The following is a 23,993-nucleotide window of genomic DNA, read 5'->3' as shown; positions in this document are numbered from 1 at the left end:
TAATTTTGTTTAGGAGGGGTTCTAGTGTAAGAACAAACAGTAATGGCGAAAGGGGGCAGCCCTGTCTTGTTCCGTTTCTTAACTTGAAGGCGTTCGACAGGTGGCCGTTAACTCGTACACGTGCTGTAGGGTTGGAATAGAGCACTTTGAAATAGGCTCTCATCTGGGGTAAAAAACCTATGCGCATTAGAACTGCATCCATAAAGTCCCAGGCCACTCTGTCGAATGCCTTCTCTGCATCAAGAGATAAGAAAAAACCTTGTTTGTTTTTGGAGGTTAACCAATGATTAATGTTTAGGGCTTTGGTTGTATTATCTCTTCCCTCTCTTCCAGGGATAAATCCTACTTGGTCAAGTGAGATGGGAGCAGGGGAATGATTCTATTGGCTAAGATTTTTGCGTATATTTTGACATCAACATTTATTAAAGAAATTGGCCTGTAATTTGTGACTAGAGTCAAATCTTTCCTTCCTTAGGTATAACAGATATATGTGCTTCAAGTAATTGTTTTGGGGGATGTTGTTCATAGTGGAGTGATTGGAATGTTTTCAGGAACCTTGGTTTCAATATATTGGTGAATGTTTTATAGTATTGTAGGGGTAGACCATCGGGACCTGGTGCCTTGCTCACTTTCATATCTTTAATAGCTTTATCAAATTCCCTACCGGAGATGGGGGCTTCTAGTTCTTGGGCCGTGTTCTCATCTATTTGAGGTGAGCTGTATTTTTCAAGGAAGTCTTGGATGAGTTTTGTTCTCTTGTCGGAGTTATGGGGACATTGGGGGTTAGAGGGAATATTGTATAGAGATTAATAATAAGCTTCGAATTGTTTGGCAATTTATTTTCTTCTTTCTTTCATCATCAAACGTATACTTTTAACTAAGACATCTGGCAAATAAATTTAGATCTTTGACCGCTTCAAAGCTATCGGTATGGGTGGAAGGACAAATGATTTTGTTTTTTTTTACATGTACTGTAACTATAACTGTTAAATCTGAAGAGAACATTTTTCATGATTTTATAACATTTGCATATATATTCTATTTTTGTTAATAAATTTATTAGAAAGTATTTTCGTATGAATTCCTCAATGGTACCGCAATAGTCCGTCATGTTGGTCTTTTTGTGTAAACACAGCCAGGGCAACTAAGGTGTGGCTCCGTAAGAAGCATCTCAAGGTCCTGGAGTGGCCTAGCCAATCTCCAGACCTGAACCCAATAGAAAATCTATGGAGAGAGCTGAAAGTCTACATTGCCCAACGGCAGCCCCGAAAACCTGAAGGATCTGAAGAAGGTCTGTATGGAGGAGTGGAACCTGGTTAAGAACTACAGGAAACGTATCATCTCTGCCATTGCAAACAAAGGTCTCTGTACCAAATATTATGTTCTGCTTTTCTGATGTATCAAATTCTTATGTCATGCAATATGCAATAAAATGCAAATGAATTACTTAAAAATCATACAATGTGATTTTCTGGATTTTTGTTTTAGATTCCGTCCTTCACAGTTGAAGAATACCTATGGTAAAAATTACAGACCTCTGCAATGTATTAAAATACTTGTTCTCCCCACTATACAGTTATCTATCTAACGCTTTTTTTTTATCCCTGAGGACACATATGACGTTAGGATACAGATACAATATTAGGAACATAATTTATTATACATAGATAGGGGTTCAGCACCATCCATTTTGAGTTTGATTATTTTTGATGTTTAATAGTGGAACAGTTCCCCAACCTGTTGATAGGGATTAGTGGTTTGAACCTTGTAGGACTCTACAGTTTGGTTGGGTTGTAACCTTTTGTACCACCTGCCCCACTCTATTAGATTGTAAGCTCTTCTGAGCAGGGCCCTCTTAATCCTCTTGTATTTTATTGTATTGTAACTGTATTGTCTCCCTTTTTTTTATTTTGTAAAGCACTGCATAAACTGTTGGCGCTATATAAATCCTGTACAATAATAATAAAAAATAATAATGATTAAAAAAAATCAGCTTGCAGGTTTTTTTGTCAAAGGTAAGTTGACCAAGCTGAAGTTAGAAGCTGATTGGCTGCCATACACAGCAGTACCACATTTTGCACTTTTATTAAATCACTCTTACTGTGTCCAAACAAAGATCGGTGTACCTTGCTGCGGTGCACAGTCCTGGTACCATGTGCTCTCTGTAACCAATTACAGTGATCACATGTCAGTTGTAAAGAACGATGGCCATTCATAGGCATTGTGTACTATTGCAATCTCTGTGATTGGTCACAGTGATCACATGGTATAGGGTCAATCACAGCAGTCTTGTACCATGTGATAGCTGTGGACAATCACAGCTATCACAATAGTACACAATGACACATTAATGAATGTCATTCACAGTAAAAAATGATTGATTATCACTGTTTAAGCAATCCTGATCACCTCCTAATAAATCCTGATTAAAAAAAAAATCCTGATCACTTCTCCAGAGCAGTACAGTGTCACTATGTTGACACTGTAATGGAAATTTGTAAGTTCTGTATATAATTGTATTCTATTTTATATGTATTGCTCAATGCCCTCACTGTGCACACGGCACTAATAATGTTTTCAGTACATGTTTTGCATTCTTTCGAGTTCTGATTAGAATTAACCTGCCTATGTTATGCCCTTTGTTACCATAAGCGTGCAATTGTAATATTAATGTGATACCTACGTAATCGTGTGTATAAAAACCTTCAAATGCGTCATAATAAAGGAGAACAGTTTATTATCTGTTCCCTACTGCAGTAGTTATTATTAATTTGAAACCACTAATCAATTTGAGGAGTTGCCTATCTATAGAATATCCATCTCAACAATGACTGTACTCCTTCAGTGACAATGTGTAAAAAAAGAACAAACAAAAAAAAACATTTTATTTAATTTCTTAATTTTCTAAAAAAAAGTTTTACAAAAAATAATGACAACTTCAAAAAATTCACCATGCCTCCTACTAAATCCCTTGGACTGAAGGGGTATTTGTACTGGCCTGCCATTTTTAGATCTCAAGAAATAAGATCGGCTGTCAGTGCATCAGGGTTGTTCGATTTTTCAAGCATATCCCATAGTTTGGAAACTCTATAACTTTCACACACACTAAATAAAAGAAACTGATTTGGGTTATTTCTTACCAAGAAAATGTAGCAGAATACATTTTGACCTAAAGGTATGAAGAAAGGATATTTATTAGAAAAGTTTTGTAAGATAAAGTCTTTAAGCCTTTAAGAAGCAGATCTGTGGGCACATGGGTGCACCACGTTCTCCATGACGCGGGTCCCATGGACTCGATGTCCGCCGGGTGCCCGCGATCGTGTCATGGAGTGGAAGAACAGGGAGATGCCTTTGTAAACAAGGCATTTCCCTGTTCTGCCTAGTGTCATGACAGAGATCACTGTCATCGGGAACAGTGATTGATGTCATTTGAGTCGAAGCCCCTCCTCCCCAAAGTTAGAATCACTCCCTAGAACACACTTAACCCCTTCATCGCCCCCCCCCCCAGTTGTTAACCCCTTCCCTGCCAGTGTCATTTACACAGTAATCAGTGCATTTTTATAGCACTGATCACAGTATAAATGACTATGGTCCCAAAATAGTGTCAAAAGTGTCCCATGTGTTCGTCATAATGTCACAGTCACGATTGAAATTGCAGATCACCACTATGACAGAACCGATCCCACACTCCGATTGTGTGCTTCCGTCAGTATACCGCTTCCTAAGTCTGAATATATAGATCAGATATTCCAACCGCTCACAAGCACAAAGCAAGACGACACTCGCTTAGTTGCTCAACATGGACTCATTTATTAGAACCAAAATGCCAAGTATTTATAATACAGTAGAAGACTAAAACCTAACCTAATTAGCATGAGCTAATTATCTAAATCAACACTCAGACTAGTTGACTGAGGGATAAGACTTTTCGGCTCCTAGCTCACTAACAATTCAATTGCAGGTTAATTAGCACAAACAACAACACAACAATAGGTGAAATACTCTTTAGAATCTGTGCCATGCCAGACTAGACTCATTTACATTATAAAAGACACAGACAGGCAGCTGGAGGTGATGATATTAGAATCTAAGAGTTTGTGTCCCAATAGTGTGATTCAGTCTATTGCTAACATGCTATTTACATATCCAGAGTCTGTGTGTCTTGGAAGGGGGGCACGAACCTGAATCCAAGTAACACCCCCTCAGGGGTCCCCAGGCATACAGCTCACAAAGAACACCATTCCCCAAATGCGAGGGCCCATAATCACAAGGCAAGAGGCTCGCATTCAGTCCCCTCCAAGAGCCTCAGTCCCAGCTAGGTCTGTCACAACCGTTACTATTACTAATTACTAATAATAAAAAAATAATAATAATGAAAATGCCATAAATCTATCCCTTATTTTGTAGACACTATAACTTTTGCGCAAATCAATCAATATTTGCTTAGTGCGATTTTTTTTCTTTTTTACCAAAAATATGTACAAGAATACATATCGGCCTAAACTGAGGAAAAACATGTTTTTTTATATACTTTTAGGGGTATTTATTATAGCAAAAAGTAAAAAATTATGTTTTTTTTGCAAAATTGACGCTCTTTTTTTGTTTATAAAATATAAAAACCGTATCAAATACCACCAAAAGAAAGCTCTATTTGTGGGAAAAAAAGGATGTCAATTTAGTTTGGTTACAACGTCACACGACCACGCAATTGTCAGTTAAATCGACGCAGTAAAATCTTCCGGGGGCTGAATCGGTTAAAGGAATTTTTCATTTTTATTGTTGCATTTTAAGCATCATTAAGATCACCGCTCCTGAAAAAAAAAGATAATTTTAAAGAAAAACTTTTTTATTGATACATGATTCCCAGGGCAGTGCCAGGACCCCCACACCTCTTTTATGGCCAATAACTTGTATATAAGCCTTCAAAAAGGGCCCTTTCAATTATTATTATTATTTTTTTTTTTAATGGGGTTTGCCGTTTGGGTTAGGACGTTTCCCCTGTTCGGGAGTTCTGCTGTGAAACCCAACAGATGGGTGTGTGGCCCATCTCTAATAGCGTGCTCATCAGTGCCCTTGCAGTTTATTAACCGGTTCCCGACCAGCGCACGCCGATGTATGTCGGCAGAATGGTACAGGCAGGCATATTGGCGTACAGGTACGTCCAATCTTCAATGCCGCCCTGCCATCGTGAGCGCGCCGCCGGCGGTGTGCTCTTGTGCCGGTCGGGAAACCCATGAGTCCGGTCGCAGGACCCGCGGACTCGATTGCCGCGGGTATACCCGCGAACGTCTCACGGGACAGATGAATGGAGGAAATGCCGTGTAAACAGCATTTCTCCATTCTGCCTAGCAACTAGTGACGCTGATCTCTGCTCCATGTGATTGGAGCAGAGATCAGTGTTCACTAAATGAAAGCCCAACCCCCCCACAGTTAGCAACACACCCCTAGGAACACTTAACCCCTACACTGCCACCCACTGGTTAACCCTTTCACTGCCAGTGTCATTTACACAGGAATCACTGCATTTATATAGCATTACTGTAGTGATTACTGTATAAATGACAATGGTCCCAAAAATGTGTCAAAAATGTCCGATGTGTCCGCCGCAATGTCACAGTCACAATAAAAATCGCTGATCACCGCCATTACTAGTAAAAAAAAAATATATATATTATTAATAAAAATGCCATAAAACTATCCCTATTTTGTAAAACGCTATAACTTTTCTGCAAACCAATCAATAATTGCTTATTGCAATTTTTTTACCAAAAATATGTAGAAGAATACTTTTCAGCCTAAACTGAGGGAAAAAAATGTTTTTTTTTATATATTTTTGGGGGATATTTATTATAACAAAAACTAAAAAAATAATGCGTTTTTTTCAAAATTGTCGCTCTATTTTTGTTTATAGCGCAAAAAATAAAAACCGCAGAGGTGATCAAATACCACCAAAAGAAAGCTCTATTTTTGGGAAAAAAAGGACGTCAATTTTGTTTGGGAGCCACGTCGCACGACTGCGCAATTGTCAGTTAAAGCGACGCAGTGCCGAATCGCAAAAAGGGGTCTGGTCTTTGACCAGAAAAATGGTCCGGTCTGTAAGTGGTTAAGAACTACAAGGTTTTCTGTGGTGACCGATGGGACTTGTAATTCTCTATTCCTGTATTATGAATGATGCAACTGTGTGGGTGGAGCTCCGTACAGACACAATGTTTTCAAAATGTGACAGCAGATGCGGGAGAGAATCACCTGCCTGCTGTCAAAGGGAGGAGGATTGGAGGGGAGGGGTGAGGACATATACCGCGGCATGTTACATGTTATACTCTAAATATGGGTGTGACGTGTAACATGCTCCAGAGGGTGACGCCAATATTCCTGATTGCCCAGGTAGGGAGATGGAGGGCAGAGATTGCTGCCCATCTTACTTCAGTCACATCATTATTATATAATCTAGGATCGGATCCTAGTAATATAAACACTTATTATCCACTTACTCTGTGCTGGAGTCCATTGTGTTCAGATGTCTTTTTCTTCATGTACATTCCATGTAGAGCATGGGCCAGAACATATACAGCCCTGTATACATAGGAAGGTATGGATGTAAAAGTATTAAGACTGACTGAAATATTTTTTACATCTGTACACATTTCTGCAGAAAAACCATAGAGGTTTTGAAAAAAGTAATTTTTGACTCGGTTTGGGGAAAGGCAATGATACCAAAAAATCCAAAAATCTTCCATTATTGGGTCTTGTAGGCAGCTGTAGAAGCTGAAACCATCATTATAGACTTCAATGTCTAGGTGGATTTTTTCTGGCCATAGAAATATGAAGCTGCAGTTGATTGAATTACGGGTCCGAGTTAGTGCAGAAGTTATTTTACTCCATTGTGGTGGGAATATAAATGTGATATTTTCTATAACAGAGGGCATATCATTAATTATATAAAAAAATACATTTGTGAAAGTCCCAAAGACTATGATGACCTCAGCTGCTGATTTACCGATAATCATCTCCCATTTATCAATTACACCTGTAGCGATCTGAATGATATAATCTGTACAGATCCCGTGTTGTCTCATCATCTTACTCAGTTCTTGGGACTCCTCATCACCGCTGCCATCACCCGCTTTCATTATCCCAACCCAGTTCCACCCCATACGCTGCAAAAATGTAATAATAGCTGAAAAACGGGCCCGATCGTCTGGTGTCATATGGAATAAAGATGGATACGTTCTTCCTTCACTCAGGCGAGGATCAGCGACTCGATAATTGATCTGGAGAAGATGTTGGGAAATATTTTAATGGGATGTTATTATTTTTTTTAAAATATAATTTTTATTAAAGGTTCACAGTTACAAAGTGGATTATCAAACGTAGTCATATGAATAATACATTGTAACATTCAAAATAATATACAATTCTAGATTGATTAAGAGCATTACCGTTGGAACATATAATTAATATTTGCATGTGAACAATACTGCTGCGCTCACTCCAACTGGAAGTCACGTCTAAGGGTCATGCCCAGACTCCTCTAGTGCCCCAATTGGGATCACACTTCGCCAGAGGAGGTCCGTTGCTTGGATGTAAATGAGACATAATATTCCACTTGGAAGATCGCTTTATAAAAAGGACTTAACAATGACTTGTCTTCCTAAACAGTTAACTTGCTTCAACTACCTAGTAGGTGATGTGAACGATATAGTTATAGGGGTGTCAGGAGGGGATAAAGGGCAATTAGGGGGAAGGGATTGTGTCGTCAATGTCCATACCATTCTTTCCAACATTTCCAGTTTTTGTCAAAAGTCATGCAAGAATTTCTTCTAATCGATAATAATCTTTCATAATGGTAGTTAAGATTTACTTGTACCATTACCTCAGAGGGGTTCAGAGAGAGGGTATTTTTCCAGTGTCTGGCAATTATCAGTTTTGCTGTGGTTAAAATATGTGTCACGACCAACCGGAATTGATAAGGGTAGTTGTGTATACCTATATGGAGAATTGCCAGTGCTGGGTTTGAAGTTTGTAATATGCCAGTAATTTCGGCAAGGACTGTGAATATTTTTCTCCAGAAACTGGTTAAGTTTTTGCAATGCCAGAAAATATGTAGTATTGTTCCGGGTGAGTCGCAGTTCCTCCAGCATAGCTTGGAATGCGTAGGGAACATTCTAGCTAATTGAAAGGGTGTCCTGTACCATTTAGTTAGAATTTTTGGGGTCAGTTCCCAGTGATTAATGCAGTTCGTGGCCTTGTAATTGTATCTCAGTGCTACTCGCCAATGGTCAGGGTCAAATGTTGTATCCAGATCTTTCTCCCAGGACAGTATATTTGGAGTTTTGATGAACTCTTGTTTGGATTGAAGTAGATTGTAGATAAGGGATATGCCTCTACGTTTATTGTGTTGTGACGTAAGGAACTGCCATACCTGGGTGTTTATTTCGATATCCGGAAGGGGATTTTTAGTTAAGAATGATGAAATTTGCTTATATAACATGATATGTGAGGCAGGTAGATTGTATTTACTTTGTAAAGTGTGAAATGGCATCAGAGTGCCGTTGTCTAGAAGTTCTTCCACTGTTTCTATTCCTAATTCTATCCACTTGTGAATATGGCTATAGGGAAGAATTATTCCGAGCGTCTGCAGTGGTATTCTTATGGTGGTGAGTTTTTGTTCTTTTTTGGGTTGTGACAAAAGGTGTCTCCACGCAAGAAGTGTGGCCTTGGTAGTTGGGGACAGGGATGTAAGCGACAACTGTTTCCAGGAGTCTGCTATCAGTAGTAGACTTAAAGGGTACGCCTTGTTGACAGATGCTTCTATAGTCACCCATAATGGGAATGAAGATGCCTGGAACCAGCTTTTGGACTGGGCTAGAAGAGATGCCCAGTAGTAGTCTTTTAGATCCGGGAGCCCCATCCCCCCTCCTTTCCTATGCCGTGTAAGAATGTCGTGTGAGCATCGAGCTCTTTTCCCTTGCCAGATAAACAACTTAAGAGATTTGTTTAGTCCACTGAAATAGGAGGCTTTAAATGGGATGGGAAGGGTTCTGAACACGTACAATATTTTAGGGAGAATGATCATTTTGTAGGATGCAATTCTACCCGCCCAGGAAAGTTCAATTTTGGCCACGTTATCCAATAGTTTTCGAATGTCCAAAAGTAACAATTTGATGTTTATCTCGGCTATCTGTGAAATTTTGGCCGCTAGCTGAATGCCCAAATAGGGTATGGATTTCTCTGCCCATATATATGGGAAGGCATTTTTTAAGTGGGTTTTAGTAAGGTGGTAAACGCCCAAATCTAATATTAGGGACTTATTGAAGTTGACTTTATAGTAAGATAGTTTACCGAATTCATTGAGGACGTCATGGGCGAATTGGAGTGAAAGAGAGGGGTTGGTAAGTAGGAGTATTACGTCATCCGCAAAGAGATTTATGACGTGGTTAACCTTATGGTGTTTAAAGCCTGAGATATGGGGGTGAGTACGAATGGCCTCCGCCAGGGGCTCCATCATTAGGTTAAAAATTGATGGCGATAACGGGCACCCCTGGCGGGTTCCATTCGTAATGTGAAATTCTTTCGATAGAAGTCCTGATGTATAAACCTGTGCTACTGGGTTTGAGTATAGGGCCATAATAGCTGATAGGGACTCACCCTGGAAACCAAATTTTTGTAAAACTGCCTCCATATAACCCCAGTGGACCCTGTCAAACGCCTTCTCTGCATCCACTGATAGAAGCAGAGAAGGCGTTCTCCGGGTCTCTGCCTGGTGAATGACATTCAAAAGGCGTCTTGTGGCATCTGATGCCTGACGGCCTTTGGTGAAGCCCGTCTGGTCTGGTTTTACCAGGTCTGGGATAAGATCATATAATCTGTTAGCGAGCATTTTTGCGTAGAGTTTTATGTCCCCATTGAGAAGAGAGATGGGGCGGAAGTTAGCTGGCGTATCAGGAGTTTTACCCGGTTTTGGTAGTGTGATCACATAAGCTTTGAGCATTTCTGGCGGGAAAGAACCTTTTGTCCTGGCCTCATTGAATAGTGATATGAGATTTGGGGACAATATCTTGGTAAAGGCTTTGTAGTATCCATTGGATAAGCCATCTGGGCCGGGAGCTTTATTAAGGGGGAGGGACTGTATGGCTTTTTCTAATTCTGGAACTGAGAAAGGGTCGTTCAATGTTTGAAGCTGGGATTCTGACAGTGAAGGCATTTTAATTGTAGATAAAAAGTTGGCTATATCCGTTCAATTTGGTTGGGTGACATTGGGATCGTCTTTTAAGTTATATAGTGTCGAGTAGCAGTCCACGAAGGCGTTAGCAATTTCCTGTGGATTTTCTATTTTCTTGGAGACGTCGGGATAGTGTAGATGGGGAATTACCGTTTTGGATCTTCTTTGTTTGAGTCTGTTCGCTAGGAATTTACCTGCCTTGTTGTTATTAGCACAGTAGTTTAATTTTAGTCTGTTCATATATTGGTCGTGTTGTGTACTAAATAATTCCCTGAGTTGTGAACGTGTATTGGCTAGTTTCGAGGCTGTGGCAGCTGTAGGTGTGAGTTGGTTCTCTCTCTCTCAATCTTACGGAGTACAGTTATGAGTTCCGTAATCTTAGCCGAGCGTGCCTTATGGGCTACTGTGTTCAGTTTGATAAGGATACCCCGGATATATGCTTTGTGGGCATTCCAATTTGTAAAGGTATTTGTGTCAGTGGGGGTGTTAAAATGAAAGAATTCTGTCAACTGTTTGGCGATATCTTTTTGTAGCTTAGGGTCCTGTATTATGTAGTAATTGCAACACCATAAGCGAGCTGCGGCAAATGCACTCCCACCCTCTATCTGAATAAGTACAGGGGCATGGTCTGACCACGTTATATCATATATAGTAGAGTGGGAGATTCTCTGCAGCAGCAACTTATCTACTAGAAACATATCCAATCTGGAGTATGAATTGTGTCTGGGGGAGTGGTATGTGTACGTTCTATCATTTGCATTTAGACAACGCCACGCATCATACAAATCTTCTTTGATAAGAAGGTCCCGAAAATTCGGGTTACGATTTTTAGTTCGGGAGGAAGAGTCTAGGTTGTCATCTACTACCATATTGAAGTCACCACAAATTAATATGCTCCCCGCTCGCATTTCTGATATTTTTTTGGTGACACGTTTTACAAGTTGGAGTTGACGCGAGTTGGGAGCATATATACAAGATAATGTGATAGGGAGCTTATTTATGGTACAAACCAGAATGATGTAACGACCATCTGGGTCGCAAAAAGAGTCCTTCAATTCAAACGTCACCGTGTCTCTCACAGCTAACATCACTCCTCTCTTCTTCGCTGTAGCAGATGACAGGAAAATATGCGGGAAGTTCGGGTGGGAACATCTAGGTGTGGCTGAGCCATGAAAATGAGTCTCTTGAACTGCTAGAATGTCTGCGTTCTGCTGGATAGTCTCTTTCCACAGGGATCTTCTTTTGGCCGGATGGTTAAGGCCCCTCGCATTGATCAATAAGATCTTAACGGACATTCAGGGTTGTGGGGCGATAAGTCAGTCGGTAACTTCTTCGTCCATGGGGTATATGGCACAGTGTCTTCTGTAGTGGAAAGGTTTTAGATGTAACGGTCAATAGGTCCTTCGATAAGTGTTCAGTTGAATAGGGATCGATGTTAAAGCATAGTTGGTACTTCACGACAGACAATATCCAGGATGACTGCCAGGAGTAATGGTAAGGAAGGCATACAATCGGAAAAACGGTAATGCCCAGATCCATATATGGAGATATTCGAAAAGTTTCAGCTGTGAGCATAGCAGTCGAGTATAAACTCCAAAGATCAAAAAAAAGAAAACAAAAGGAAAAACAAAAAGGAAAACTCTCAAAAACATACGTACAAAGTCCAAACGGACCAGGCAGTCTAACTGCCCAACTGGAGGGTGCTACGGTATGGTGTGCGGTACCATAGGCCTTCGGGGAACCCTACTGTGCTTAGCAGGTCGAGTCATACTAGTCGGTTCAGATGCGCCTAGAATTGGATCTTCTGCGATGCTGAATTTGCCACTCTGGTTGTACTTTGCCAGGTGGGGGCTTATGCAGTGGAGGAGGCTCATCGTTGCTATCTGGCGGTAAGATTTGCCAATGACGGATGAGATGTAATCCATCTTCTAGTGAGGTAATCAAGTGAGTGGTGCCCTGATGTGAGACGACAAGTTTAACTGGGTATTTCCATTTGTACATTATCTTGTGGTTTCGTAGCACTTTAGTGACTGTCGCCATGTTGCGTCGCAATTGCAGTGTGTATTGCGAAAGGTCCGGGAGCACTTGTAAGTTTGCGGCCTGTTCTGGAATGTTCTCCGCTTTGCAGAAGGCATCTAAAAGTAGCTCCTTGGTCTGGAAGAAATGGACTCGAAGGAGCACATCTCTCGGAACTTCTTGTGGTAAGAAGGAAGGTTTGGGTACTCTATGAATCCTGTCTATCTTCAGATCCATTGGGGACAATGATGGCGCTACTGCGTGAAATAGATCTGTGGCATAGGACTAAAGCTGTTGCGTTGTGACGCTTTCCGGTATGCCCCTTATTTTCAAATTGTTCCTACGGGAGCGGTCCTCGAGGTCTGCCAATTTCGATTGTATTTTAGATATAGAGTCTTGCTGGGACATATGGGAATCAACAAGTGCGTTGAAGGATATAGTAACATCACTCATCTGCGTTTCAACTTGGTGCACCCTGTCCCCCAAATCAGTGATCTCTGCTCTGCATTGTTGGAGGCATGTCATCATGTCTGACTGCAGCGATGATCTAAGCGCCATAAGCATATCTTTCAGTGTGATGTCTGAGATCGATTGCCCTGTGTTTGGAAACATGGCGATCGGGTCTGCTGGAGTATGTGTGTCTGAGTCTTTGTTATGTGCACCACTCACCTCCATGTCCAGGGCTGAGTATTTGTTATGGTGTGCGGGGATTTCCGGATCCAGCCTGGGCTTGGATTTCGCCGGGCTTCTAGTTGTGGGTGAGTCACACGGAGAGGTATTTCCACTGTTCCGTGCAGCGAACATGGTGTGTTCAGTATCTGCATTCCTCTCCTTCTCTGTTCTCAGCGCTTCCGATCCGGATGCTGGCACTAGAGCACCTGAGGCTTGCCTGTGATTCTGTCTTTCGCCGCCATTTTCTTGTGGTCCGCGGGAGACGGCCAGAAAAAAGGCCGGTAATTTCTGCATTTTCTCCGCCGCGCGGAGCTTCTTCTTCGTGTCCCCGGGACTCCTCGTGTCAGAGGTACTTCGTCGAGCCGCGGCGGCGATCTTAGCTTTCGACCGAGCGGCGGTATGCCGGTGGTTCCCTGTCAGCCGAGCGGAGCTCTATTCACTTGCGGCCATCACGGTCGGCGGTCGCCACGCCCCCCCATGGGATGTTATTATTCAGACAAAGAAATATACAGTTCCTTGAAAAAGTATTCATACCCCTTGACATTCCCCACATTTTGTCGCCTTACAACCAAAAAAACTTAAATGTATTTTATTGGGATTTTATGTGATAGACCAACACAAAGTGGCACGTGTAGCTCTAACCCTCGAAGGAGCGGCTGATTTTATTGGGCTTACCGGAACCTTCTTCACCTCGTATGCGTCTAGGGGTTTCCCGTGGTAGATGGCCCAAAAACTGCAGAGATTGACGACAGATCCGCTTGAAGGGATTTTTATTTGCAAAAAGTAGTTAGACAGTTTCCCAGTATAGGATCAGAGGGTTTAGGTGAAAAGTCCAGGTACTCTTAGTATCAAAGTCAGAATGAAGAATAACTCTCTTACTTTGAATAAATCCAGAGAATAGCCATTCACAGCTGGATGTTCACTCTAGTTGGATAGTCCTTCTCTCACCAGGCCTAGCAGCCAACAGGGTGCTTGAGTCAGGAACAAGTCTCTGCCACAGACTTTGTTATAGAACAGGTAAAGGAAACTTGAAAACTTGTAGAACACTCGTGTGGTACCAGTATCTTGCAGCCGGTCTGGCAATACCACACGAGATGGGATTCGCTTAGGTCCTTCAGCTTTTCCAGGCTCTTATTAAGAAGCCAACCCTTACGTGGCCCTCTCCCTCCCTTGGATAAATTCACAGTTGCTGGGCCTCTCCACTAGCCGAGACGGCACCGGACCACCTCCGAATCCTCCTTTCAGTTCCCTCGCCTCGGGCTAGCCAACCCCCAAGACCTAAAGTCGGGTGGATCCGCACCCTAGGCCATTTAAGTCCTGGGGGCTGGTCAGGAGGACCAGGACCATGCAGTCATAACATACTTCTGGACCGAACCACGTGACATCTACATCTTAAGTACCCCCTCCCAGAAGGCACAGCAAGAGTGACACTCCCACTGGGTTGGTTCCGAGAGAAAGTAACTAGACTGTGTTTCCATACATGTCAGAAGTGATAGTGCCACCTGTGGCTAGGCAGAACACCCTTCAGTCCAATCAGACTGATGCTGAGGTCAAAATTTAGAGTAGTCAAACCCAAACCAAACTGCTGTTTAAGGGTAACGTTAAATTTCAAAAACACATAGCGCGTGCTCTTCAGGAGTCTGCGCTACACATATAATTGTGAAGTGGAAGGAAAATGATGAATGGTTTTCAATTTTTTTTTTTTACAAATAAATGTGAAAAGTGTGGGGGGGGCATTTGTGTTCAGCCCCCCAAGTCAATACTTTGTAGAACCCCCTTTCTCTGCAGTTTTTTTTGGGGATGTCTCTACCAGCTTTGCACATCTAGAGAGGGACATTTTTGCCCATTCTTCTTTGCAAAATATTTTAAGCTCTGTCAGATTGGATGGAGAGCGTCTCTGAACAGCAATTTTCAAGTCTTGTTACAGATTCTCAATGGGATTTAGGTCTGGACTGTGACTGGGCCATTCTAACACATGAATATGCTTTGATCTAAACCATTCCGTTGTAGCTCTGGCTGTATGTTTAGAGTCGTTGTCCTGTTGGAAGGCGAACCTCCGCCCAAGTCTCAAGTCTTTTGCAGACTCTAATGCCCTGTACACATGACCGGTTTTGCCGTTGGAATAAACTCTGAAGGTTTTTCCGACAGAGTTCCGACGGATTTCAGCTCAAGCTGTCTTGCATACACACAGTCACACCAAAGTCCGACCGTCAAGAACGTGGTGACGTGACTATAAAAGGGAAGTTCAATAGCCACTGCTCCACCCTTTGGGCTCCTTTTGCTAATCTCGTGTTTATCTCATGTTAGTAGAAGTTTGGTGAGAGACAATTCACACTTTTCAGCCTTGTGCTTTTCAGTTCATTTCTGAAAAGCACGAGGCTGAAAAGCGCGAATCGTCTCTTACCAAACTTCTACTAACATGAGATAAACACGAGATTAGATGCTTTTCAGACTCATGCTTTTCAGATCGTTTTATGTCCGCTCATTTCTGATTTTCAGCTCACTCTTCACAGGCCTTGCTGTTCTTCAGTGCGTTCTGTTTGTTTGTTCTGGCCAGACAACCGTTTTGAAGCCATGTTGTGGGTACGTACTTATCGTAGAGTTTGTGCCGTGTGGGGGCTTGGTGTTGGGGTCCATACTTGTACCCAAGCCCAGTCCATGAACAGGGTGGGGAGGAGTTCATGGACCAAGAATTGGTTACTCCAGTGTGACCAATTCTCTCATATGCCTTTGCTGCATGAGATCCAGGAGAATAATCCTGATGATTTCGGGAACTTTCTCCAGACAACGGATCCAGTTTTTCACTGTCTGTTGGCTTTGCTCACCCCTTATTTTAGTATTTTAGCAGGCAGGACACCTGCATGTGGCAAGCCATCACTCCCAAGCAGAGGCTCATCACCACATTGCGGTACTTGGCGACGGGGAGAAGGCTACAGGACCTTAAGTTCTCAACAGGCATCTCTCCCATGCTCTTTGAATAATTATCCCAGAGACCTGTTCTGACATAATTTAGGACTATATTAGGGTAAGTTTTCTACTTTAACATCACATTCTATGTATTTAATGTTTGCTAATGTATTGTATTTATTTCATCATTCCCTAATTACCATGACTGTAATATTCTGCGAATGTCCCCTTTATCCTCATGCATGCTGTAAGCTTTCAATGCTCCTTTTTTGTCCTTCATTCATATTTGCATTCACTAACCTTCCCAGCATGCTATCCTGGGCCCATATACACATAGCCTAGTCATTTAATGTATTTTGTCAGCACCATTGTAGTTCTTTACCCTAAACACCCCCTAAAATGTGACCAAATGTTATTGCTGGCCTTAAATTCAGGCAGAGTGCCAGAGGCTTTTTTTGGGTCCCAAACTCAGCTCGAAACCCCCCCTAAAAATTTTACAATGGACCATGGGGGTGAGGAATATAATAAGTGGGCCTTATATTTTTGTATTTAAATACTCCTTAAAATAAATGTTATACTGATGTTGGCCAAGAATGTTTTTGTGTAATCTGCTTGCAGTGTTTTGTGCAAAAATACTATTTTTTTTTGTCTGGTTTGACTGGTTTGACTCCACAGTTTCCTTTAATGCCACAGGAATGGCAGACTGTGGCCTCCCATTTTGCCGACCGTTGGGACTTTCCCAACTGTGGAGGGGCTATAGATGGGAAGCACTTGCCCAATCATGCCTCCACCCCATTCGGGGGTCTTACTATTACAATTATAAGGGTTTTAATAGTATAGTGTTGATGGCGGTGGTGCCGGTGGTGTCAGCACAACAGGAATGGCAGAATGTGGCCTCCCATTTTGCGACCGTTGGGACTTTCCCAACTGTGGAGGGGCTATAGATGGGAAGCACTTGCCCAATCATGCCACCGCCCCATTCGGGGGTCTTACTATTACAATTATAAGGGTTTTAATAGTATAGTGTTGATGGCGGTGGTGTCGGCACAATATAAGTTCCTCTATGTGGACGTCGGGAAGAATGGCCTGATGTCGGATGGAGGAGTCTTTGCCCAGACCGAGTTCTAACAACATCTCCAGACTGGTGGCCTGGCATTGACACCTTCTGCGGACAACGTTGAAAGGACTCCCATTCGTTTTTATTGCTGATGAAGTTTTCGGGCTGGGCAAGAACCTGATGAGGCCATTGATGCACAAACATGCACACAATTTGGGAGTCAAAATGGGTAATGTCAACATGTGCTATCTCCCATCATGAGGGATCAATGGATGTGTTTTGGGGGTGCAACCACTTCCTCTCACCTACTAGAGTTTCAAGGAAGGGGTTGCACCCACAAAATGCGTACATTGAAATCCCGTGATGGCAGATAGCACATGTTGACACATTGTGTGCATCTTTAAAATGTGGCTTTTAAAAAGTAAAAAAAAACGTTTGTCTCATACAACAAATGGTAAAATGGTGGTATTTGGAAGATATGTAGACCCTCCCCAACATATAAATCACGTTCTTCATTTGTTTTTTCATAACATTAAGTTTATTCCTTATGATATCAATTTCACGATTACACACCATGATGTCCTGGATTAGCCTTTGTGCACTGTCACTTGTGAAATGTTCAGCTTGCTTTTCCACAAGGTAACAACAAGGTCTGGGGAATGCCCAGGGAAAAACCAAAGCCTACTTACCACCAGCTCGCAGACAACCAAATTAACCTGTCTAACAGTATGCGTTAAAAACAGGGGTTTAGTCCGCACGCATTTGCAAACGCATGCGTGAGCCACAGAGCCACGTCAAGGCACCCCGGTATCTGTGGTCCTAACACTAACATGGTGTCCCCGCAGTGGAGGCACATGCATTCTGATGGTTAGATGAGGGCAGGTGGACTGAAGGGGAGCCACCCCTCCTTAAAGGTACAGGAACACACCAAACACCCAGCAAGAGCACAATGGCATTTTCCACAACCAGCACATCACCTAAAAATTTGAGTAAAAACATGTATTATAAATATGCAGACATACATATATTACCCGAAGCTGGGGTGTCAGACACTCACCTGCTGTGGTGACAAGTTCGCCAACTTCCTCCACATATCCTTTCTCCAGATCCTCGGGGTGTGGTGTTGTGCTGAGATCCCCTTCTTTGTGAGGCGGGGTTCCTGGTGTCCTCTGAGTGGCGTCCTCCAAGTTTTTTTTCTCCCCTATGAGAATGAAACAAAAGATATACTTAGCACACAGATATTTGAGTCCAGAAATAGGAATATGAAACATTGCTGGTAAGTGGGGTACAATTTGTTTGTTTTGGCAGAGTTCCAAGCTGAAGACATGATTTTTTACCTTAACAAAGCAGGAATACTTACCTTTTTGTGCCAGTTTTCACACATGGAGACACCCCAAGTATCCACTGAAGCACCTGTGTGGGACACCCTAAAAAGATTGTTCTTGTGGCCCACACTAGTGTTCCTGAGTCCAGATGTGTATGCAGCTGCTTAGTTCCCTCGCCTTACATTACACTGAATCAAGCTCGTGTTTCATTCTAGTTACAAACACATCTAGATAGCAATGTACAAAACATATTTTTGTACAAATAGGCATGACCAAATGTATTTAACCTGTATCTGCCCAAAACATTGTATTTAATGAGCGAACAATGTTTCCTAATGTGCCCATGAATGAAAGTCGCAACTTTAAACTTATAACAGTAAAGAAGAGCACATGGAGCAGCATGCAAGTATAATACTAATGATAGGAACACACGACAAGTACTTACTTTTTAGAAGCACTCTCTTGATTCTTCGATACTGATCCTGCTCCCTCAGTTTCAGGCCTGACCAATATTTCCTCAATTGCTCCTTGGATCGTCGTACCCCAAGGCCTTAAATCTTCTCCTCCAGGATCGGGACGTTTCTGGCTCCGGGCTTTCCTCCTCCTCCTCGTTACTGCTATTATCACACACCTGCTGTGTCTCCGCCATGTCACTCCTACTGCATGCCAAAAGGGAAGGGGCAGGGAATATTGACGAAAGAACGTTGGGGCGGGTGATGTGGGCGGAGTTTCACACATGTGCAGTGTATATCAAGCTAACACGCATGTGTCGTACGTACGATCTGTGTGCGGAGGAAGGAGGACCCGAATTGGCGAGCATCCTAAACAAAGGTAAAATTTTAAATTGGGCCATCAGTGGCCTATACTGATTCAAGATTGAGGCCTATGTTGGGATAAGATTATGAGAGTGTAGGCTGACATTAGTGTTTTTGTCTGGTGTATTGTCTTACAGCAAATATGAATCACTTTAAGGACCCAGAATTCATGGCCAGTTTCATAGACAGGTACAGGGAGATGCAGAATTTGTGGGAGGTGAAACACAGCTTATATTATAATAAACCAGCTACGACATCAATGCTGGAGAAACTTCTGGAATTTGTGAAGACTTGGGTCCCTGATGCAACCATCATGTTCTTGGAAAATAAAATTGGGATCTTGAGGAACATGTATAAGAAGGAGCATAATAAGATCCAGAAATCACTGAGATCAGGTGCAGCAGCAGCACAAGTGTATGTACCCAGGCTGTGGTACTTCAACAAACTGTGGTTTCTGGGTGACCAGACTGAAGCCAGGAAATCACTTTTGACCCTTCTCTGCAGCTTTCCCTCCACCCTTCCCTCAACTCCAGCAAAGGCTGATGAAGAACAACCTGATCCTTCATCCTGGAAGAAGTGGATGCGCCCAGCTGGAGTCAGGTATATTATTTTTATACATATTTATTGTCCTAATATTAATGATGTTAACTAGATATTATTATTGATAACAAATAATGATTTAAAAAAAAGTGATTTCCATATCAATAGACAGTAGTGGCCAAAGATGTTTGGGACAAGAATGAAAAGTGCTGGGCTCAGAATACTAGTCATTTCTATTTATTACAATTCAATTTGCAAGTCATGAGCTGAAAATTGTGTGTGATTGGTGAACCAAAAGCTAAAACTATGTCCCTTTTTTATATACAGGATGTGCTCAGCCAGGAGGAGGGTCTGTAAAGTGGCAGGCAGGAAGAGGCTGTGCCCAGTGTTAGCCAGGAGGTGGGTGGGCCCAGTGTCAGCCAGGATGTGGACAGGTCCAGTGGCCTTACCCAATCACAGGAGGAGGCAGCACTGGGCCTCATTAGGGAAGCCAGTGATTTCCTCAAAAGCCCCCCCATGCTGTAGAAGCCTATGGCTGCTATCTTGCCACTAGAGTGCAGAAGTTGGAGGAGGTTCAGCGCTTTTTCTGTAAGGGAATTTTTGCTCAGGCCCTTCAGAAGGGGTTGAGGGGCCAACTGACTGAGTCCAGTCACGTATGTGAGCTAGCCCATCCTCCTCCTTCTCCTACCACAAGTCCACCACCAGAGCCACAGCCTCCAAGGAAGGCTGCAGGAAAGGCTGAAGGGAAGGCTGCAGGGAAGCATGGAGGGAAGGCTGCAGTGAAGAGAAGAAAATGATGGCTCTGGGTTCAGTCTGGTCTGACAGAAGAGGCAGGCTGTTGTAGTACCACAGCCTGGGAGCATATATGTCATCTGCTGCTGCTCCTGATCTCTGGGAGTCCTGGACCAGATTGGGCTCCAAATTATATGGACTCCTCAAGCTAACAATTTTATTTTTCACAGACTTGATATCTGCCCTGGGGGCCAAAAGGCTTTGTAAATTCCAAAAGTTTCTCCAGCATTGCATTCCTCTTTATTTTGTTACCCAGAATATATGGAGATTTTATTTTTAACAAATACTTGCCTATGTGTCTTTCTACAAAAATGACAGTTTTTTTGTGAGTAGGTAGGTACATTTGAAAAATACAAGGTCAGATTAACAAGCAACATCAACACCGACCTCCTTGAGGTTAAAAAATACAAGATAATAATCTTATTGTGGAAACTTGACACACAAAAATAAAAAATAAAATATTGAGATTCAAAAAAAGGAGATTGTGATGAAAAAAAAAATAAAAAAAAAAGATGACTATAAAACATAATTCTAAACATTATTCTGGAGATCTGGCTTTAAAAAAATAAAAGTTAATTCAGGAGATCACAAGAAATAATAAATAATACGTTTGTGAGTAGGGATGAGATTCGAGTTCGAGTCAAACTCAAGCCGCGTACACACGTTGCGGATTGTCTGGCCAACTTAGTCCGTCAGACAATCCGACGGACAGTCCGTCATACTTTCGAATGAACGGACTTGACCACACACACCACTTTTTGAGCGGACTAATACGGCGTACTAAGCCCGCCATACTATCCGCCCTACTTTTGAAATGAACGGACTCGCCCACACACGTGGAGGAAAGTCTGCTCATTTCGAGTGCGTCTCCAGGTAGGCGGGGCCCGCGAAGGAGACGTCGCTGGCCCCGCCGCCTGGTATGGACTTAAAGGGGAACCCCAACGCCGAAAAAAATCGGCGTGGGGGTCCCCCCCAAGTCCACAACAGACCCTTGTCCGAGCACGCTACCCGGCCGGCCAGGAAAGGGGGGCGAGCGAGCGCCCCCCCTCCTAAACCGTACCAGGCCACGTGCCCTCAACATGGGGCGGTGCCTTGGGGAAGGGGGGGCCGCACGGCCCCCCCACCCCAAAGCACCTTGTCCCCATGTTGATGAGGACAAGGGCCTCTTCCTGACAACCCTGGCCGCTGGTTGTCGGGGTCTGCGGGCGGGGGGCTTATCGGAATCCAGGAGCCCCCTTTAATAAGCCGGCCGGAGAGATCGTCGAGGCAACATCTCCTGGAGAAGAAGAAGAAGAAGAACGGAAGGCGACGGCGGCGACAGAAGACCGGGCCACCGCCTGTAAAAGAGCTATAAGAAGGCGCGGTGGCCCGGCAGAAGAACCGAAGAGGGGAACAAGACCCCCGAAGTCGGGAGAAGAGGCCGGCGGCGAGGAAGAAAGCCGGACTCCTCCGCTAGCAAAAGAGCTACAAGAAGATAGTGGAGGAGTCCGGCGAGAAGACCCCCGAAGACGGAAGACCCCCGGAGCTGTGCAATAAAGTATTTTATCTCGTGTGTTGTGTTTTTTTTGGTACTTTTATTTTACAGGTGAATGGGTAGGGGTACATTGTACCCCATACTCATTCACATAGGGTGGGGGGCCGGTATCCGGGGGCCCCCTTATTAAAGGGGGCTCCCGGATTCCGATAAGCCCCCACCCGCAGACCCCGACAACCAACGGCCAGGGTTGTCGGGAAGAGGCCTTTGTCCTCATCAACATGGGGACAAGGTGCTTTGGGGTGGGGGGGCCGCGCGGCCCCCCCTTCCCCAAGGCACCCCCCCATGTTGAGGGCACGCGGCCTGGTACGGTTTAGGAGGGGGGCGCTCGCTCGCCCCCCTTTCCTGGCCGGCCGGGTAGCGTGCTCGGACAAGGGTCTGTTGTGGACTTGGGGGGGACCCTCACGCCGATTTTTTTCAGCGTTGGGGTTCCCCTTTAAGTCCATACCAGGCGGCGGGGCCAGCGACGTCTCCTTCGCGGGCCCCGCCTACCTGGATACCCGCTCGAAATGAGCGGACTTTTCTCCGGGCGGGAAAAGTCCGCTCATTTCAAAAGTACGGCGGACTGGCATACACACGGGCGGATTGTCCGCCGAAATGCGAGTACGACGGACAGTATTTCGAACATTCCGAAATACTTAGTCCGCCGTACTGCACGCTGAAAAAGTCAGTTGAAGCCCACACACGAGCAGACTGTCTGCTGAAATGTGTTTCGGCGGACTAAGTAGGCCATACAGTCCACCCGTGTGTACGCGGCATCATGTTCGACTCGAACATTGCCTGTTCGCCTGTTCAGCGAACAGTGAACAATTTGGGCTGTTCGCAGCAAATTCGAAAAGCCGGAACACCCTATACAAGTCTATGGGAGAAATCGAAAGTGCTAATTTTAAAGGGTAATATGCAGGTTACTGTCCTAAAAAGTGTTTGGGGACCCGGGTCCTGCCCCAGGGGACATGATGTTTTTTCAGGAGCAGTGATTTTAATAATGATTAAAGTGAAACAATAAAAGTGTAATATTCCTTTAAATTTCGTACCTGGGGGGTATCTATAGTATGCCTGTGAAGGGGCGCATGTTTCCCATGCTTAGAACTGTCCCTGCACAAAGTGTCATTTCGCAAGGAAAAAAATCTTTTAAAATCACTTTCCATTGTCGGCTCCCGCAATACAGAGAACACTCAATGAGTGTTCTCTGTATTAGCCGACAATTCATTCATTGATAAAAAAAAAATGGGGGTTCCCCTAAATTCAATTATCAGGCCCTTCAGGTCTGGTATGGATATTAAGGGGAACCTCGTATCAAATAAAAAAAAAGTAGGGATCCCCCTAAATATTCATACCTGACCCTTCAGGTATGGTATGGATATTAAGGGGAACCCCGCATCAAAAAAAAAAAAAATTGACGTGGGGGTCCCCCTAAAAATCCATACCAGACCCTTTATACGAGCATGCAACCTGGCAGGCCGCAGGAAAAGAGGGAGGGCGAGAGATCGCCCCCCTTCCTGAACCCTACCAGCCCACATGCCCTCAACATTGGGAGGATGCTTTGGGGGTCTGTGACCCCCTCAAAGCACCATGTCCAGATGATGATGGGGACAAGGGCCTCATCCCCACAACCCTGGCTGGTTGTTGTGGGGGTCTGTGGGCAGGGGGCTTATCAGAATCTGGAAGCCCCCTTTAACAAGGGGACCCCCAGATCCTGCCCCCCCTGTTTGAAATGGTAAGGGGGTACAAAAGTACCCCTACCATTTCACAAAGAAAGTGTAAAAATTGTTAAATAATACAAACACACTTTTGAAAAATTCCTTTATTAAAAATAAAAAAAGTAAAAAAAAGATTCCAGTGGTGGTAATCCACTCTTGCTATCCAGCGACGGATGATCATCTCTCTCGGGGGTCCAGCGATGGCTGATCTGATCCAGCGACGGGGGATCTCTCAGTCCAGCGCTGTCCATACATCCATCCGTATTTTGTCTCCACTGCGGAGACACTGCGGGGATCCCAGTGCTGACGTTTCTTATATTAGGAGGGCCACCGTCACCTGACCCCACCCCTCTGACGCTGGTGAGGGAAGCCATGGGGTTCCCCAGTGACATATGGGTGACCCCGCCCCCTCT

General features: G+C 43.7%; 1 protein-coding gene across 1 annotated transcript in view; it reads right to left on the bottom strand.

Moving 5' to 3' along the window:
• Nucleotides 1-23,993, bottom strand: part of LOC143956752 (vomeronasal type-2 receptor 26-like) — a 181,196-nt gene that overhangs the window by 41,355 nt on the left and 115,848 nt on the right. The window contains exons 3-4 of the mRNA XM_077466939.1: nucleotides 17,932-18,075; nucleotides 6,492-6,646 (exon numbers count right to left, since the gene is read on the bottom strand). Of these exons, the coding sequence (XP_077323065.1) occupies nucleotides 6,492-6,646; nucleotides 17,932-18,075 (299 nt within the window). The remainder of the gene's footprint in view (nucleotides 1-6,491; nucleotides 6,647-17,931; nucleotides 18,076-23,993) is intronic.

This window comes from Lithobates pipiens, unplaced genomic scaffold (assembly GCF_037356315.1).
Source record: "Lithobates pipiens isolate NorthernLeopardFrog02 unplaced genomic scaffold, aLitPip1_a1.2 Scaffold_41, whole genome shotgun sequence".
In the NCBI taxonomy this organism is placed as follows: Eukaryota; Metazoa; Chordata; class Amphibia; order Anura; family Ranidae; genus Lithobates; species Lithobates pipiens.
This window is presented reverse-complemented; position numbering and strand designations above follow the sequence as displayed.